The 14,962-nt window shown below is 34.4% G+C and overlaps 2 protein-coding genes across 3 annotated transcripts; both read right to left on the bottom strand.

The window, feature by feature from the left end:
- Positions 1–672: 672 nt before the first annotated feature.
- LOC142523325 (ACD11 homolog protein) lies at positions 673–3,509 on the bottom strand. The gene is made up of 5 exons (XM_075627078.1): positions 3,240–3,509; positions 2,882–3,131; positions 1,917–2,089; positions 1,547–1,692; positions 673–978 (listed from the first exon to the last, which is right to left on the bottom strand). The coding sequence occupies exons 1-5, from the start codon at positions 3,293–3,295 to the stop codon at positions 872–874; spliced, it is 732 nt and encodes a 243-aa protein (XP_075483193.1). The 5' UTR covers positions 3,296–3,509; the 3' UTR covers positions 673–871.
- Positions 3,510–9,809: 6,300 nt separating this feature from the next.
- On the bottom strand, positions 9,810–13,228 carry LOC142522858 (G-type lectin S-receptor-like serine/threonine-protein kinase At1g11410). Of its 2 annotated transcripts, XM_075626433.1 has the most exons (7): positions 11,679–13,226; positions 11,505–11,609; positions 11,192–11,406; positions 10,849–11,059; positions 10,506–10,743; positions 10,260–10,407; positions 9,813–10,156 (listed from the first exon to the last, which is right to left on the bottom strand). In XM_075626433.1, the coding sequence occupies exons 1-7, from the start codon at positions 12,916–12,918 to the stop codon at positions 9,929–9,931; spliced, it is 2,385 nt and encodes a 794-aa protein (XP_075482548.1). In that variant the 5' UTR covers positions 12,919–13,226; the 3' UTR covers positions 9,813–9,928. The 2 variants fall into 2 exon arrangements, with proteins under 2 accessions (XP_075482547.1, XP_075482548.1); XM_075626432.1 differs by having other exon boundaries at positions 9,810–10,156; positions 10,506–11,059; positions 11,679–13,228.
- Positions 13,229–14,962: the final 1,734 nt, after the last annotated feature.

Genomic DNA, 14,962 nt, shown 5'->3' with positions numbered 1-14,962 from the left:
TGAAAGTAAGAAGTCTTACTTCTCAAAATTCTTTAGATCAGAGTTTTAGTGAGACAATGTTTAAGTCCCGCTGAAGTGGGTGATATCAAACTGCTGTAATTAACAAAGTCTTTTATTGCAATCTTTTCGTGAAGAAGAAGGGATGACGTAGGATTATTAAAATCTCTGAACATTCGGTAACAATTTCACATTCAATTTACTACACCAAGTTTTATTGAGTCATTTGTTCAACCATTTTAAGCAAACATACTTCTGCACAAGTCAACTGATTGACTTGCTAAAAAACCTTACTGAAAGAATCAAATTTCAGTATTGCTAATCCAACTGAAATATTCTTTCGCAAAATTTATTCACTCCCCTCTAAATTTTAGTTTCGATCATAACACAGTTTTAAATACAAATAATTTTACACGTGATTTTCATATATTTTTATTTTTACAAGGGCTACTTATGTAATTCGCCGAAGTTTGAAATGAAGAAAACGTGAATAACAAAATAATACTTGAAGCTATTTGAAATGTTTAAAACATAAACGAGCTTTGAGGTTCAATTAAGACAGAATAAGCTGGCTTCTTTTGTCATCTTTTCGGAAGTTATGTTTAAATTTAAAACAGAAACTAAGATTTCCAGGGGTAATAGGTCATACATACACCAAAATAATAATCACTAGTGTAACATCTAAAAGTTCTAGCTAAAAATAATGTTATTGAAGCTATAAATCTTGTATGCTTAGCGACAACCGCACAAAGACATCAGTTTTTTCTAGCATTATAATTTGATCTTGGATTGATTCGTAGCCAGATATAGAATACATGATGTATTTTATCCCTTTGAGAATGAGGCTGCAGAAATTTTGAGACGAGACAAAAATTTACCAATCCAAGCTGATATTTCTTCTAATGTACAAGTTGTCGATGTATTCTATGATCGGCAGTGAGGCATCTATGAATCTTTGCATTTCCCTCTCGGCAGATTCATCTGTAAAAATGATGTAATAACACTAACCCGTTAGAGTTTATTCGTAAAACTAGTAACATCCATAACCATCACACAAATTCCATCGATGGTCCTGTGTGTGTCCAGAAAACTGTGAATCCTGTGAACTATCTTTGAGCTCATGGAGAAAAGACTAGAAACCAAGATGATCTATGCCACCAGTCTCCAGGCTTATGAAAATAGATGTTCTATCTAGAGACTGAAATTAAACATCTTTCATTGCAAAATACATTATTTTCTAAAATAAATTAAAAAATAATACTCAATCATGCATCAGGAAGGCAAACGGATCAGTTTTTGACAGGGTACCTACAAATATAGTGTTTAAGATGTGATAAACTGCACTCATTTGGATATCAACCATTTTCGTGTCTTTCTTGGAGTTGTTTAATCATGCTAACTAGTAACAATAGCCATTTACTTCAATTTGTGCGACTAGTTTTGGCTACTTTATTGTTTTGGAATTGCAAAAAGAGCACCTCAAAGTTATCAATCTTCACGAAATATAAAACTAGAAATAATTTAAGGCAGAATCCGTGTGTAAACTCACCAGTTTCATTCAACTTGATAAGCAGCTGGTCCCTCGTCGGCAGGGCATACATCCCTGCATAAACAGCAGTCCTAACCGCCCATGTGTGATACATCGCACATGTTGTTGTGTAAGCTTCCGAAGCAGCATCTTTTAAGCAGTAATAGCTGTACGTATAGAGCATAGCATAGATTGCAAGATTGCTAAGTTTTTACAATTGAAGGAGCATCGAGAAACACAGAGCAATATGACAGCTAGGCAATCAGCAGGAAAGCTCAAACTGAAAGAATCAGGAAAATTGTAAAGCTCGAAAAAACCAACATAGACATCGTTTCAAAACCATGAAATGATTATTTTAACGCACAAACTAAAATGAAGGAGTAAAACATACTCTGATGATAAAAAGTTTTGGAATAGAGCTCTGATGAGATCAAGACCCTGCCTAACTCTGCGTAAATTGCGTGAAAGACTTCCCGATGTCCTCACCGTGTCATTTAGCACATCAATGTGGAGTATATTATTTAGCGTCCCATAGCTAGCTGCTGCTTCTTTTAGATCGCTTACCTGAAAAGAATTAGCCATAGAAATATCACAAAAGTCACCTTCAGAAAAAAGATAATGAAGGCAAATAACAGATATGGTCCAAGGTTCTCTCATCTGAAAAGAGAGCATGCATGATATAATTGACTAAATCAAAAGCTATCAAGCAAAGCCTCGGTAATTGGCGAATATCATATAATTGCAAGAATTTAAGCAAAATGATGGCTTCATATTTTCCCAGTGGGAAGCATTACCAATATGAATAAAACGATGAAACGTAATTTTCCAAGTTAAAGAAGTTTTGGAGTCTATTGATGTTTCCACCCACTACTGCAAGAGTACATAACCTTTATACAATCTCAATATACTTTTCACAGTCACCAAATACTAATTTAAGAATAAACAAGTTCTCCACCAGCTTTAACAAAACTCCATGGTTTCTACAAGCAAATTCAGATGATTATGAGGTAATTAACAGAATGCTATCCAATATACCTTAATAGCCTCCAAAGGAGAATGACTCAATAAACAAAGAAACCCAACCATATTCGAGTTTTCAAGAACCGAATCAAGTTCTTGAATCATGAAAATTAGCAAATCCACGACCGGATGCTAAACCGGTACTTAACATTTGGAAAAATGGTACAATTTTGAATTTATAACGCTCAAATGCATATATCATATATGCAGTTAAGTTTCACACAAACGTCAACATATATCTTATGCAATTGCACATCATCAGCAATTAATTAGCGTTCGAACATAAACAAGCCCTAATAATTGGAAGAAAACTCAGATCAATGGAACACAACCAACCTTAGAAACATACTCCAATTCAGCAAATTTAAAAGCAATCCCCAAACAACCAAAAAGAACCGAAACATGCGAACACGCATCACAGAACGTCTTCAAATCAAGATCGTGATTGAAGCCCTTAGACTTCAGTAGCGCCGAAAGCTGATCGAATGAATCCGCAACCGCCGACAACGGCGTCAATTCGGAGGCGGCGTCCTCGAAATCATCATAATCATCATCCTTCGAATTCCTCGCAGAGTCCCGTTCCATCCTTCAAAATCCATGACATATTCTCATATTCCTTAGAATGATCATTCAAAATTATCGGAGTTGGAGAAAAAAGAAAAAAAACGGAGTAAAGGGTGTCTCAACAACTTACTTTCCTTTGTACGATCTCTCTGATCTTGAAAAAATGGAACGGAATTTGAGGGCCATTGTTAAATGGGTTCGCGAATCTTGCGGTGTACCCTTAAACAAAATGCAAATCTTTGATGAACAATAACTAAGGGGGATCAAATGCAGATTCCAATTTAAACGGGTAATCGGGGAAGGGATTCGGGCCTGCGGGCCGCCACGAAACTGCTGTACGTGGAGGTTTTCGTTTAAGTAAATTGGCGCCGTGTTGAACGAAGGAAAAGTCGTTATATTACATCAGTTTGACCTATTTCATCAAGTCTTTTCATATTCCTTTATTTCAAATGGATAATATTGGAATTTCCCTTTTATTATTTATTGTAAAATTATCATTTTTATTAATTATATTATTAATAAATATTGTGTAAAGGTTCCTGACTTGAGAGAGAAGTATTTGATTCACGAAAAATATTATTTTTATGTCTAAATTATTATTTTTCACAAAATATCAATTTTTGTTAGTAATAAATATTTAGTTTTTATGTCAAAAAATTTTCTTCTTGCTGAAAGTATAGACTGTCTCATGTATATAGATATGTGAAAATATTCCACAAAAAATCTATTGATAATAAAAAATGATAACCAAGATCCTCCAATCTTCATAAAAACAATAAAAATTATCGAGCATCCGCTAGTTAGTTTTGAGTCACCCTTCTATTATCCAGCATCCCCGTCTTATCGGATGAACTACTTTAGGTTATCGAGGAAAATAATTTAATACATCCAACAATTCAACAGAGGAATTTTTTTCCAAGTATATCTTATTTGAGATGATCTCATTAATCGAAATTCGTAAGACGAGTTAACCCAATCAATATTTATAAAGAAAAGTGACACTTTTAACATAAAAACTAATATTTTTCACGAACAATGTCTGGTTAGAGATCCGTCTCACAAAATTGATGTTGGAAATTTGAATTAAATTTAAAGTTTGAAAGAAAATTATGGCTCATGAATGTGAGAATGTCTTTTGGCTCATGTTTTTTTGAGTTAGTTGTGTCACATTATTGTGGAAATGTCTTTTGACTTTCGACATTCTTGAGTTAATCGAAGAAGTTTGGTTCTTCATATTGTTGAGTTAATTGCAAGATTAATTGAGTTAATTAATCTTGTATAAATTTTGATTTGCATTTTGGAACTTATAAATAGTGTGTTCATTTTCTCAATCCAAATATAAATTATATTTTTTACAAACACACTCAAGATCTCATTCAAGCATTTTCTTGCATTTCATATTGTTAGTTTTTCATTTGGCCTCCGTTAAGTTTTGGTGATAAAATGAAGGTACGTTTCCAGTTCGTCGGTATAGTTACTTCGTGCTAAGTTGATGCACAGTTTTGTCGTTTTATTACAAGAAACAGTTTTCCGTCCTGATCCTCGAAGCAACTTTGGATGAGACAAATCTATTTTAAGGATATTGTACTTCGTACAGACTTCAATTTGATTTATTTGTTTCCTATTGTTTTACATACTCGATATATATGCTTCTAGTAGCACACTGCTTTTGTTTAGTGCTCTGTCTGTATCTACACAATCCTTCTTTCGTTTACTGCTATATAATTGTTGCTTTCATATTTTGAAACTTAGCATTTTGGCTAACAATTGATTCGTAAGATTGTCACGTAAAAGTCTCTGTATTTTAGATAATGATACATCATTTACTCAAATTTTGAATCAACAGAAACCGTCTTGGTCCCATTCTCAATCCTGTCCAAGTCAACAGAAACCGTCTATGACCCATTCTCCATCCTTTCCAAGTCATTATTGATTGAATTTTGGTAGTAAAATCTTGAATTGAAAATGATGGTTCTTCTGAATTTTTTTTTAAAAAAATTCTGTAGCTTTCAATTACTAGTAGACTTGGGGAATAACATCAGAAAGAATAATGTAGGAATTTTCGTTACAACTTTTAAATTAGTGAAGCAAATCTAGAATTTTTTCTTTTCTGATATTGATTCTTATCAAAATCGAATCAGTTTTAGGTCAAAGGAGCACATTACGTGTATGTTTAGTGCATTGACCTTAGAGGATTGACTTTTATAATTCGCGGAAAAACTTGAAATAATAATCAACTATTGTGGACCAATTATTATAGAATAATTAAAATGTTTTTAAAGAACAACTAATCCCAGAAATTATATAATATTTTCTTGGTATCAACAAATTATAGGATAGTTAAATATAGCTTTGAAGAGGTCGATCAGCATATAATACAATCAGCAACAAGTAAAATTCGGTTTTCTACGTGTGGGTTTAGGCGGTAACTAAAATTTCATATAGACTTAATGAAAATAAATCTAATTAATTTCAGTTAAGAATAATTGGGTTGGTAGATTGAAGAGTTGATTATTAACTAAAATAAAGGATTTCAACATGATCGAGTCGGGCCAGATAATTAGCTGGATTTCTATACGTGTCACCGTACGTAGTGAAGGCAAAAACTTGTGTGAGACGGTCTCACGGGTCGTATTTTGTGAGACGGATCTCTTATTTGGGTCATCAATGAAAAATTATTACTTTTTATGCTAAGAATATTACTTTTTATTGTGAATATCAGTAGGGTTGACCTGTTTCACGGATAAAGATTCGTGAGATCGTCTCACAAGAGACCTACTCTGTAATGAAATCCAATATCGTTGTGTTTCTCGGTTTTCTTATTTGAATCCGAATTCTTTCTTGATTGTTTACAATCGTAAAAGTTGATTGACAAATTTTCCAAGTTTTGTTAATTTTTAGATTTATATTTTTACTTTATCTTTCACAATATTAATTTAGTGTAACTTAATTTAACGAACTAAAATTCTAGTAATTAATTGTGTTATTTACATCAAAATTAAAATTTAGATTTCTCTCAATTCTCCTATATGAGACAAAAATAAAATGGTCGATTCTATATTGCTTTGGAAGATTCATAACTACAACACTAAATCAATCAATAGATTCTGGTATGTGTTTACTCTTATTTATGTTTTCTGATAATTCGATATGAATTTTTGGACTGTTGTGATACATGAATTCAGTCACATGATTTAAATTTATTTTTACAATATCTCCAACAAGAATGTACAAAATGCAATAAACCATGTCTTGACAAGCCAAGTGACAATGAAAATGTTAATGAAGCTTCCGAAGGATATGAAAGTCCGTAAGTTCTCTATATATGTGGCGAAGGAAAGAGCTAGTCAAGAATGAGTTCTTGACTCGAGATGCGAGTAAAGAATCAAATTTTAAATATATTTACTAACTATTTGATATAATTGATAAGATAAGTATGAATTGTTCGATCAACAAATATTATGAAAATCTGATATTTTGATTTGAAGCACATCCATAATCCTTATAAAACAAAAATTCCATAACCCATACCAAAAATGTAAAATTATATGAGTAGGTAGGTCTCTAGTGAAACGGTCTCACGAATATTTATTTGTGAAACGGGTCAACCCTACCGATATTCACAATAAAAAGTAATGCTCTTATCATAAAAAATAATATTTTTTCGTGGATGATCCAATAAGAGATACGTCTCACACGATACAATCCGTGAGACCGTCTAACACAAGTTTTTGAGATTGTATCGTGTGAGACGTATCTCTTATTGGATCATCCATTATATTGTCAAAAACTTGATCTGATACACATACTATTGGATCTCGGTTTTCTACACGCCCAAACGCAGCGGAAGTTTAAAAATTTTGTTTATTTTGACAATCAAAATATGTTTTACTTTGGGCGCTCGTATGATTTTAACATAAACATTCATAAAGAGTTTAAAAGTTATATCATTGATGAATAAATCACTGGACACCAACTGATCCGGTATTACAGATCTAGCTCTTGATGAATCCCTACGAACTTTCTTCTAAAGACTCTTTTTCTTTCTTCTAATCAGGTCCACGACTAGATTGTTTGATCCTCTTCCAAATTGCACTAGAAATATTGGAAGAGATTTAACGTAGGAGAGAAAATAATTGAGAGGCAACTCAAACCCTTAAAAACTTCAAGGTGGCCGAAAGTTTTCCTTTTGAAAGGGAGGTTCACGTGAGTTTGGTGGTTGTAGGTCTAGGGTTTCACTTGCATGCTTTATTTATAGTAAATCCATAGCTTAATTACATAATTAACATTAATGGGCTTGATTTAATTAATTGGGCTAGTCAAATTAATTCAATTAATTTAATCAAAGTCCATTAAAATTTTAATTATTTATTATGTTGGACTTGTACTCCTACAAGCCCGTTAAACATATTACCCACCATATTTAATTTATTAATTAATCAACTCAACTTTTGAGCTTAATAAATTAAATACATTATAGATTCAACATTTGAATTTATTATTTAAATTATAAATTCAACTCCTTGAATTTATATCACCTCCAAAATTTAATATCTAATAAACCCAACATTTTAGTTTAATAAATTAAATTCTCAAATTTTATAAATTCAACTCCTTGAATTTATTCTCTCAAAATTTAATTATCATAAATTCAACTCCTTGAATTTACTATATAATATAAATTCAACTTCTTGAATTTATTCTCTCAACGGGAACAAACGATCCAGTGCTTGTGTGACCCTCAATGGTTCAGGGATACAGCTAGCCGTGGGTTCACAATTCTTTGTGATTCAGAATAATATTTATTCTTATTCGGGCTTAATCTAGTTAGCCCCATTCTTTTCATCAACATCTTGATTAAGAATGTCAGAACTCATTTCTGATTGCATCCATCGGATCATGGTAAGAGCGTCTAGTAGCATCGCCCCATGATCCCCTAGGTATCACTGATAGTGCCTGCAAGAACCAGTCGATTATGATTAACGTACAGTACGGTCCCTTCATCTCAAATATCCCGATCGAATCTGCAACCATTGGTTCATCGAGGGTTGCATATTAATTCGACAACTATGTGATAAATATAATAGTGGCATCGCGTGTACTATTGGAGAATTCCTTCTCCAACGTACATCTCATACTCTGGCCAGAGATTCCATGCACTATTATTACATCAGATCACATAGGATATCCACACCCGCAGGTGAGCGGTGAATCCCCGACTACAATGCACTGACTCTTATATGTGTCGCAACTATACCCAACACCGCCACCTGATGACTCTCATGGAGCCGGTAAACGAGTCAAAGCACAGCCCTAGCATATAGAGCCTCAGTGTTGTCCCGGGTCGTAAGGACTAATGGTGTACAATCATAACCACGGACTTATCCTCTCGATGAATGATAACCACTTGGAAAGTCCGAGGGAGGGGTTCGGTATAATCATCATATGACTACCCATCTACATGTTTGGACATCTCTATGTCCTTACCAAGAAACGCAGTACACAACATTACAGATGCTAGTCTCGAGCTCAAGCGACCTTTATCCATGTTTTAGGCGGCTGAATCGACTAGAATCGAATTTAGATCATACAGTGTTTACAAACGAGTTTCAACATCGAATTACGATTCATTTGTATTAAAGTATAATCAAGGTCTTTATCTATGTTGTTCACATGAGTATACAGATAAAGAAATAACAAACCATGAAATAATGAATTATATTAAAATAAAGATTGTTAATTACAACTGAGTCAATAAAATTCCTAGCCAACAGTTGACTTGCAGGACATCTACTCTAACACATACAAGATCCCTAAAACAATTATAAACGTTTTCACTTCATAATTCAGTTCAATTTAGGTTCAAAAATTACGTAATTCAGTACAATGTGACAAAATATCACGAGTCCAAATCATATCCTGAGAAATTGCACGATTTTGACTAAATTTTTAGTTCTTTTTAAATATAAATTTTCCACTATAACTGATGTCACACATCAGTATTTGTTCTACTATAAGAGGTTCGAATCCTTCTGTTTTGTTAGTGAAGTTTTGCACTACAAATTTATGCTATTGTTATAGTTTTAAATTTGTTAAAAGTAAATCAAAATAAAATCTAGTGTTAGTAGTGGGGTGAGGTTTTATAAATTTTAATTTTGGGTTCTCAGATAGACGTCTCATAAATTTTTTTTTTGTATACTAAATAAGACGATCACCGTGCATTACTTGACAAGTAGGTGCGATGAATTGTAGTTCAAAATTCTATTCATATTTGTTAATATGAAAGGCGATCAAGAAAATTTTCGGGGCCATCTCAAAATCTTGTCACATTTGGATGAATGAATTTGAAATCTATTGATTTTAATTAGATTTTTATTGTTAACAATGAAACAATATATGAAATCATAAATCCTTATCAAACTTATTAGACAAAAAATTGTGTGAAACAGTCACACGGATCATATTTTGTGAGACATGTCTCTTATTTGGGTAATCCATGAAAAAATATTACATCTTATGCTAAGAGTATTATTTTGTACTGTGAATATCGGTAAGGTTGACCCGTCTCACAGATAAAGATTCGCGAGACCGTATCACAAGAGACCTTCTCAACTTATTAACACGATTTTAATGCAAAATAAATGAATTTTAAATACATATATTATTTTGTGAACTTGAAATCCACCGTAACTAACATATAATTTTATATAAATATGGAAGATGATATTTGAAGTTTATGATATTTTTTATCTGATTTACAAAAATACATTTGAATATATATTAAAATTTCGAATTCTTCGATCCATTCTTAGCAAAATCTCAACGGGGTCCCATCAATGAAACTGTCATCTCATTCGCAGAGTGGATTTCAACTTTTTGGTTACCTGGAGTTGCTGTAAAACAAGTGCTCCTTGCAGCAAAAGCAGGATGCTGGGGTGATGCTGGGGCGGTTTGTTCCTTACTTAACATGGCGACGACTTCCAACATTGTGGGCCTTTCGTCCGGACTTTCTTGAACACATAACAGCCCTATATGAATGTATCTCGCCTGAAACCAGACAGTTTAATGTTAAAACGGGGAAAGCATTTTGTTTTTCAGAAGTTCAAGTACAGATATGGTGAAGGGTCTTGAATTGAAATCAAGAACTCACATGGTCAAGAAGGCTAAAACTGTCGGAATCGTAAAACCCATTACTCTTCCTTCCACTCAGAATCTCAAGCAACAAAACTCCGAATGCAAACACATCAGACTTAATCGAAAAGTTCCCTCCCGATACATACTCCGGGGACATGTAACCACTGGTTTTTAGCGTAAAAATATGTCATCAGTTTGTAGCTCTTGCAGCGGACTCGATGAATGTGAATTCTTGTAATGACATTATATCGGTTTCACTTACTAAGTACCGACGATTCGTTTAGTGTTTGCTTGTGAATCATTCCCTCCAAAAATTCTCGCCATCCCAAAATCAGAAATCTTTGGTTTCATATCTCCATCAAGTAGGATGTTACCAGCTTTTAAATCTCTGTGAACTATTCGTAGCCGGGAGTACTGGTGGAGATAGAGAAGCCCTTGAGCAATACCATCTATGATCTGAACACGTCTGCTCCAGTCCAGCAACTCTTTCTTGGTAGGATCTGCGAATCGAAGAGTTGTTTGTGTTAACAGAAAAAAAAGAACTAAGAAAAACTTGAAAAGGATATGTGCTAGTGGAACAGGACGAAGAATTGTGAGATTCAAACTGAAAAGGAAAGAATCCAGGCTTTTGTTCGGCATGTATTCGTAAACTAATATCTTTTCATCTTCTTGAATACAGCATCCCAATATTCTCACAAGATTCCTGTGCTGAAGCTTTGCAATTAGCTCCGTCTCGTTTCTAAATTCCTCGAGTCCTTGTCCGGACATTTTGGAAAGCCTTTTCACTGCTACAAATTGTCCATTAGCCAACTCTCCCTGTGTAAACAAAGATGAAAATGTGCTCACTTCTCCGACTGAAGTACCGTATGACAGTTCGAGCAGACAGTTTGCCTCTCGTCCTTCGCATCTTACGTAGCAGAAGCACCTTTACATAGTAAGAAGCATTACCTTGTAAACAGGTCCAAAGCCACCTTCCCCAAGCCTGTTTCGGGCAGAAAATTTATCAGTCGCTGCTATAATGCTTGTAAAACTAAATACTGGCAATTCATTATCTCTATTATCTGATTCTCCACGACGATTTTCGACTGCAGTGCGCTGATTTTTAGTTGGTCCAGTGGAATTCAGATCAAGTAGAAGAAGATTTTGAAATGTTTTCTCATATGCTTGATACATGGTAAAAAGATATACATTAGAAACAGGTTAAGATCAATGAATCAATTACAGGCCTTGATCAAACCCTACAATCTAATAGATAGTATACCTTTTCGTTTGAACCTGAGACGCAAGAAAAAGATGAAAGCACCAACCCCGATCGTAAGTGTGACCGCGGAGAAGGCATAAGCTAGATTTCTACCTTTCCCGTTTCCTGGAAGAACAGAAAAGTTACAGAGTCTAAGACAACCCAGAGAATCCTATGCAGTCACAATTCTCGTACCTTCTCCCCGAGTTTTGGCAGAATTCGTTCTGATGTGGAGATCACGACCAGTACCATTGATCCTGGTTTGTCCCAGATCTAAAATATCCCCAATATATAAGGAGCAGCCACCTATGCCGCTGAAAGCATAAGCGCTGCATGAGCAATCCTTAGAGCAAGCGAACTCACATATATCAGAACTTCCAACTCCCAGTAACTTAGGATTTGCAGGCAGTCTAGTATTGGTTAAATTCACAAACTCAGAGTTCCCTTTAAGACACCGGGAGCGATTTTCTCTGACACATCCACTGGAAAAATCATTGAGATGCCAATCTCCTGGGAACTTAGGCACAAACTCAGGCAAACAGGCACAAGGTGGAGCATTATTTGAATCACAAATTGTGTTAGCCCCACAGTATCTGTAAATATTGCATTGTTCAGAAGGTTGCCTCCAGTCTATAATCCACTCTTGATCGGCCTCAGACCATGACAATTTTGTCAAGATCCCGTATAAGTCGAGCACAATCCTAGACATTGTTGTTACATTATATTCAGCATAAAGAAAGTACTTGGCATCATTGAATGAAAAAGAAGAGAGGCTGTCCGACTTGTCGAAGAACAAACCATGTCTCCTATCTTCACAAGTCCCACTTCTCCATTGTTGGTGGCTATTATTGAGCCATATAAACAGTTCGGCACGACCATTCCTTTTCACACCTAATGAGTAATTCCCTTGAGCAGGATCGCTCAAATTCCTCCATGAAAAAAGTTTTATTTCCGTTGAGCCACTGAATCCAACCGTTCCACGCGGAAGCCAAGTATCCGTGGGATGACTTGAGCTCCACCAAAGGTGCGACTTCAAGCCATTTCTTAACACAAAATTCCCAGTGTCAAAAATCACTGCCTCTGTAGCATTTGAAATCCTGGCTACTTCAAGAACTTTAGAGTTGAAGCTAAGGAACAATCCTCCTTCGGACAATTCGAGTCGCGAACCATTACGGTCGGCAGAAGGGATGGGGTCGTTCCTATTCGCAACCCAAACAATAGTTCGAGCTGGTATATTTTTGTACCATATACCGACGTAAGAGTTGGTAGAATTAACTGGAGAGAAGAATCCCAGTTCAAACTTCTTCTCTTTGGAGATTATGGTCTGGTTTGGAAACAGGGATTGCCCCGATAAAATGGAGTCCGATTCGACGCAAAAGGAACCGGAGATGGATATGATATATAAGAACCAACGGAAGCTACTCGCAAATGCCATTTATAAAGCGATAGAATCACGAAGCTACTGCAAATTAATCCAACACAAGCAAGATCGGAGAATTAGATTCTTGAAGCCACAAAACGGCAATTTTTTCAAGAAAATTCATTGAAACCGAAATCTCAAATGCAGAAAAGCTAGGTGACCCTCCATTGCAAAATAAAATCATGGGTTTATTGCAAAAGCATCACTAAATATTTTAAATTTGGAGAAAGCTGGAGACTGGGAAGTCTTTGTTCAGTATTTATCAGTCAACCAATTGAATCATTGGCATTGTAATGTGACAGAGCTCCTTGAAAGTCGGATTTGGGGGCTGGACGAAAAAACAGGCAAGTGAAAATTTAAGACATTATTATTATTATTATTTTGATGATTTTATTATTCTTATTCTTCTGAAATTATAACTTTTTGAAAAAAGAATTATATCATCGGAAGTATTTGTTTAACATAAAATTACAAAAATACTACAATTATGTGTATTATATTTAAGTGTTATATGTAACACTCAAAATCACGGATGCAACAACTGAATCGCCGAAAATCAGAGCCACAAATAACTCTTTAACCAACACTTTACACGAGTGTTGTCGTCGAGTGTCTCCAATACTTCACGACAACACAGCAATACACCTTAGCTTGAGTTCTTTATTAATTCCCCAATGTAATTCTTTACTCTTTTTGCGGCATTTCACTTCTCTCATTCAACTCAAAAACCACACGCACGCCGTATCAATTATCTCTTATTTCTAGACTTCTTTTGCCATATAGTTTATTCCTTGTGTAGAGTCATCACAAATATGGAAACAAAAATTTCACTAGGAAATAAATTCTTTTGAACAATAGTATAATATTTAGAGCTCTTATCATATATATCAATATTCTAGCAAATTTTATTAGTCTAGAAAGACAAAATTCCATATTCTAATATCATAATATTATCATCAATAAAAAATTAATTAATGAATAAAATATTCCTTTCAATATCTCATTTTTGTCTTTTTGGTCAAAACATCCAAAAATGATATTATGTATTGATATGAATTATCTCCGACTTAATAGTAACTCCCCTGAATTATATAGTCATTGAAACGTCTTTTACTTTTTAAGTTTAAAATCATACTTTTCTTTTGTAAAATTCGAACATTCATTTAAAATCAAACTCAACATCTAAATATCTCAAATGCATAAAAATCCATAAATCGTCAACTACCAAAAATCATATGTAAAACTTCAAAATAAAGCATAGAATCTCCAAATAAAGAATCCTCAAAATCTTTACGTAAAATTTTTAAATCTTAAACAAATGAGAAAAATAAAGTCCTTCGAGAGTGTACTGCCGGACTTGATCCACTAAAGCGTCAGCGCCTTCCTCAATATCGTCCTCACCTGCAACCATCCAAACCTAGTGAGTCTAATTATTCAACACATTCTAACCATATGTAGCAAATAATACATATACATGCATATGCATTAAAATCATACTTTTGTTTATAATAGCTAGCATAAATTTATAAGCGTAAATATATCATAAATCGTTAAATTGTAAAGCTTTCCATCATCATATCATTTTTGTGAAACTTGATCTTGGAAAGTGACTAGCTGTAATCGTATCATCATGTGGTCGGCTGATCAGTCTTAGCTCACCAATGTACAGGGGGGCGGGCGCTGGGCCACGCCAAAAGAGAAAATACGACCGTCGGGCTCTCTCTGGGGCCTTCTCCCGTAAACGAGATCCCTCTGAGCCTTCTCCCTCACGATATCCCTAATCATATCATATCATATCATGTTTGTCACAGTCAATTCACATCATTCAAAATATTTTCTTTCCTTTTTATTCATAAAATATCGTGTCCTTCAAAATTCGTAAAATAACATTTATCGGGAAAAATCGTACAAATTTAGTATATATCGTAAAATATCATCTTTTCATCATAACCATTTTAAAATATCATTTAGTATGTATTATAATTCTTCGGGACACTGCCAGACCTTTCGTACTACCCGGGACGAAAAATAATCATTTTACCCTTGGATTCTAAAATTC

This window comes from Primulina tabacum, chromosome 13, assembly GCF_025594145.1.
Source record: "Primulina tabacum isolate GXHZ01 chromosome 13, ASM2559414v2, whole genome shotgun sequence".
Lineage (NCBI taxonomy): Eukaryota > Viridiplantae > Streptophyta > Magnoliopsida > Lamiales > Gesneriaceae > Primulina > Primulina tabacum.
Note: the sequence above shows the minus strand (reverse complement) of the source record. Positions and strands in the feature narration are given on the sequence as shown.